This window comes from Miscanthus floridulus, chromosome 16 (assembly GCF_019320115.1).
Source record: "Miscanthus floridulus cultivar M001 chromosome 16, ASM1932011v1, whole genome shotgun sequence".
NCBI lineage: Eukaryota > Viridiplantae > Streptophyta > Magnoliopsida > Poales > Poaceae > Miscanthus > Miscanthus floridulus.
In genome coordinates this window covers 109,142,384-109,146,960 of record NC_089595.1, presented here as the reverse complement: position 1 = coordinate 109,146,960, position 4,577 = coordinate 109,142,384, and the positions used below count along the sequence as shown (strand labels likewise).

At 46.1% G+C, this 4,577-nt stretch overlaps 1 protein-coding gene across 1 annotated transcript; it reads left to right on the top strand.

Annotated features, from left to right (window-relative positions):
• Positions 1-78: 78 nt before the first annotated feature.
• Positions 79-4,293, top strand: LOC136513258 (putative ubiquitin-conjugating enzyme E2 38). Its single transcript, XM_066507254.1, has 6 exons — positions 79-1,992; positions 2,082-2,522; positions 2,601-2,664; positions 2,908-3,047; positions 3,148-3,459; positions 3,680-4,293. The coding sequence occupies exons 1-6, from the start codon at positions 1,969-1,971 to the stop codon at positions 3,971-3,973; spliced, it is 1,275 nt and encodes a 424-aa protein (XP_066363351.1). The 5' UTR covers positions 79-1,968; the 3' UTR covers positions 3,974-4,293.
• The last annotated feature ends 284 nt before the right edge of the window (positions 4,294-4,577 follow it).

Genomic DNA, 4,577 nt, shown 5'->3' with positions numbered 1-4,577 from the left:
ACCTTGGGCCTCTCTCATTCTACCTGGGAATCGAGGTGCATCAGGATGACTCCGGGATCATGCTTCGACAGACCGCCTACGCCAAGCGCGTTGTTGAGCTAGCTGGGCTCACCGACTGCAACCCAGCTCTCACTCCGATGGAGGAGAGGCTGAAGCTGAGCTGCGACAGCACGACGGAGGAGGTGGACGCTACGTAGTACCGGCGTCTTGTGGGGAGCCTTCGCTACCTCGCCCACACGCGGCCGGACTTGGCATTCTCCGTCGGCTACGTTAGTCGGTTCATGCAGCGACCGACGACGGAGCACCAGCAGGCTGTGAAGAGGATCACCCGCTACGTTACGGGGACTCTCGACCACGGCCTCTACTACCCTAGGTGTCCTAGGGCGGCACACTTCGTCGGGTACAGCGACAGCGACCACGCCGGCGACATCGACACCAGCAAGAGCATGAGCGGGATCCTCTTCCTCCTCGGCAAGTGCCTCGTTAGCTGGCAGTCGGTCAAGCAGCAGGTGGTGGCCCTGTCCAGCTGCGAGGCCGAGTACATAGCGGCCTCCACTGCTTCGACTCAGGCGCTCTGGCTCGCTCGACTGCTTGGTGATCTCCTCGGTAGAGACACTAGAGCGGTGGAGCTCAGGATGGACAGCAAGTCCGCTTTGGCCCTAGCAAAGAACCCTGTTTTTCATGAACGGAGTAAGCACATCCGGATGAGGTACCACTTCATCCGAGACTGTTTGGAGGAAGGGAGCATCAAGGCAAGCTACATCAACACCAAGGACCAGTTTGCAGACCTGCTTACCAAGCCCCTTGGGAGGATCAAGTTCCTTGAGCTCTGCTCCAGAACCGGGATGGTTCAACTTTCCCATAAGACGACGCACAAGACTTAGGGGGAGAATGATGGGATAAGTCTCTGTGTTGGCTGGTCTTTGTGGGGCTACAGCATCCCTGTGGCTGCATTGGCTGCATGGTGGTTTTGCTGCTCAAGGACAGCATCCTTGATTGGCTAGGATTGCATCTTAGCATCTAGGACAGCATCTTAGCATCGAGGACAGCACCTTAGCATCTAGGACAGCATCTTAACATGTAGGACAACATCTGTTTTAGCATCTTGGCATATGCTTGGCTGACTAGCGGCCTATAAATATGTTGATACGGACCTGTACCTTTCCCTTGGTCGATCGGAGGTTGTACGTGTGCTGTGAGGCTGGACGCGCGGCACGGCGGCGGGGCGCCGTGATCGCGAGGGGAAGGAGAAGAACAGAGGCGGCGGCTAGGGCAACTCCCGGCTCCCAAAGGAAGCCGAGTAATTAGATTTACTCTTCCTCCCTTCTGTCCACGGGAATTACAACTCCTATATATGGCTAATTGCTCTCTAATTATGGAAATAAACAATTAAAGATAAATATGGGTTTTTAGCCCCTAGTTCCTGCGCCTAATCCTCCTGGCCGATGGTGGCTTTAGCCACTAATGGGCTGGCGCCTTTGATACTGGACGCCGGTCATAACATATGTATCCCCAACCCCTCAGGTTGGCATGGCAAGAATTCAGCGACTAACAAAAAGTTCATAGCTGCTGGATTGTTCCCCCTTTTACGCTGTCATTTCCTTTTTTAAAACTGTCTGAAATATCTTCATGAATCATTACATGTGGCATAATTTCTGTTCTTTAGGTACACAGGGTGAATGTTAAAATTATGACAAACAAATGCTCTTGTTTTATTATGGCAAATTAATAGCTTCTGAGCACATTTCATGTTACAATTATACTGTGTCAAAAGAGAGTTGCTTGCAGAACTGCATTGCAGTTCTAGAAACTACTAATTGATGCATTTTCTTCTGAAATTTGTGCTTGCTTGAACAATAGGTTGTACCTCAAGAAGTAATTGAAATTGATGATGATGATCCTGATGGAGTCATAATTATTGGTGATAAAGCACCAGTGGACAAGAATAAGCAAACTGTTGTATGCCCTATGAATTGGCCAAAGCATGGCAAGGTAAATTGCCTCGTATCTTTTTCTTTCTCATTATTTGCTTTTATACCATGCAAGCTCAGACAGATTCTTTTCTGTGTAAATAAATTCAGAGTGGTTGGATTCAGGACTGCCCTGGCCCAAGCACATATGTTTCAAAACATACCAATTCCTGGGCTGACCTAGTGTTTCAAGATGAGTCGGTTTACAACTATTCTGATGACTACCCTTATGAGGGATTTGAAGAAGACTATGCTTACGATGAAGATGAGTTTGAGGATGATGGTTATGATGCTCCACTTATTGAAAGTGAGTTTAAATTTGGTTTGTCTGCCAAGTTTGATAACCTTGATGTTCCACCTGGTTTGGAGGCTTCTTTACCGTGGATGCAGAATACTGCTATTGAGATTGCAAATAAGACCAAATCCACTAAGGCTGTAGATGATAAAATCGAAGAAAAATACAAGGCCTTCAAAAGATTTGATACTGTTGATGATCATAGCGATCATTATTATTCAAAGCCAGAAAAGAGAAAGGTTCAGGAGGTAAAAAAGGTAACTTTCTTTTTGCCCTGCCCTTGCTATCATTTATTGTCTTAGTTCAGTTCAGTACTCAAAAAATTATTTTAACAGCCATCAAAAGACTGGGTGAAACGTATTCAGCATGAGTGGAAAGTCCTAGAGAAAGATTTGCCAGGTAGGTAGCTGTTGCTTACTATACCGTAATTTTATGAATTGGTCGCATTAATGTTTTTGAATAGTACCACACTTGGTGCAACCATTCCTTTGTTAGTTGAAATGCTTCTTTTGTCTTGAGAACATTTCCTTACTGTTTTTAGAACTTTGAAGGCTCTATTCATAAGGGCCAAGAATGTTTATAATCTCACTCGTCTGCTTTCAAGAAAATATTCTAATTTGTATTTTTCTCCATATTGAATAGATACTATATTTGTGAGGGCATATGAGGATAGAATGGACCTGCTTAGAGCTGTCATTATGGGACCAGCTGGTACTCCTTACCATGACGGTCTCTTCTTCTTTGACATTTACTTCCCTCCTCAGTATCCAAATGTACCACCGGTAATATTTTCTTGACTTGCACTTGTATATCAATTAATTATTTTCCTTGTTTCTTCAGTTTGCTTTATGGGTCATGGGATGATCAGTTGATTCTATACAGATGGTGAATTACCGTGCTGGTGGTTTGCGGCTTAATCCAAACTTGTATGCTTGTGGGAAGGTGTGCCTTAGCCTCCTAAACACCTGGACTGGCAGTGGATGTGAGAAGTGGAATCCAGCCAATTCAACTATGCTGCAGGTCCTGGTCTCTATTCAAGCTTTGGTTTTGAATGCAAAGCCTTATTTCAATGAGCCTGGCTATGCTATGCATGCTAACACAGCTCATGGGGAGAAGAAATCCCTGACATATAATGAAGATACGTTCCTGCTATCCTGCAGGACGATGTTGTACTCTCTTCGAAATCCACCAAAGGTATGCCTCTGTTATTGTTCTAATTATGGGAATACTACTTGTTTCGGTAGTATTACTGAGCTTTTTGAAACCAATATAACAATGGCAAGCTTGCTGAATATGGGACTTAACCGCTCGAACGTGGAGATTTGATTTGTAGTATAGTACCTGTTGTGATAGAACTATTGTATGTTTAGCCGTCTATGCTTTCATGTGCAAATCTAACATGGATTGCCTGCAGAATTTCGAGGATTTTGTTGCTGGCCATTTCCGCAAGTATGGGTGCAACATCCTTGTAGCTTGCAGAGCCTACCTGGATGGTGCCCAGGTTGGATGCCTTTCTGGTGATGGAGTGCAGGACGTCGATGAGGGTGATACGAGCTGCTCAGTGAGGTTCAAGCAGTCACTGAAGAGACTTGTTGAGGAACTTCTGATGGAGTTCACTGCGAAGGGCGCGGACTGTGGCAAGTTCCTCACCGAGAAGGCAAGATCTGGAGCTTCCACATCCGCAGCGGACACCACACTGAGGCTGTAAGGCAGAGTCGGCTTGCTCTATGAAATAAACTTAACTATTCATGCTACGGCTCCTATCCCACACAGCAAGTTAAAGTTAATTCCTGAGCTGCCGAGCATCTAACTTCTTTCTGTAGGTAGTCCATGTAAATATCCTGCCTAGCTCTTCTGGTAAAACATAATCAACTTATTTGGCGTTTAGGGACACCATTCTGCCTGTAAGGGTATTTATGTCCTGCTTTATATGGATCCGTCGTCCGCAGCTCGGCAGCTTGTGTCGGGATATGATTGGGACCACCATTTTGGATATCAAAATGAGGTTCATAGGCGATTCCTGCCTAATTCGTTCGTGTGATCTCGTTACCTCAGGCTGTCAGGCTCGGTGTGCCTGCCACTGTAACTGTTTATTGTATCGTATGTATATATAGTGTACACAGTGGACGATGATGCTCCGGTTTCCTGTCCTGCGCTCGCGCTGCCGTCCACAGGGAGAGGTCCACTCGGACGAAGGACGAGCTTTTACCACCAGGATTTGCCGCCGTCGGCACCATCTGAACAAAAACGCCTTCCAAGTAATCTTTTACGAAACTCATTTCCTGGGTTCCTTTGGTTGCTCACACTATCGT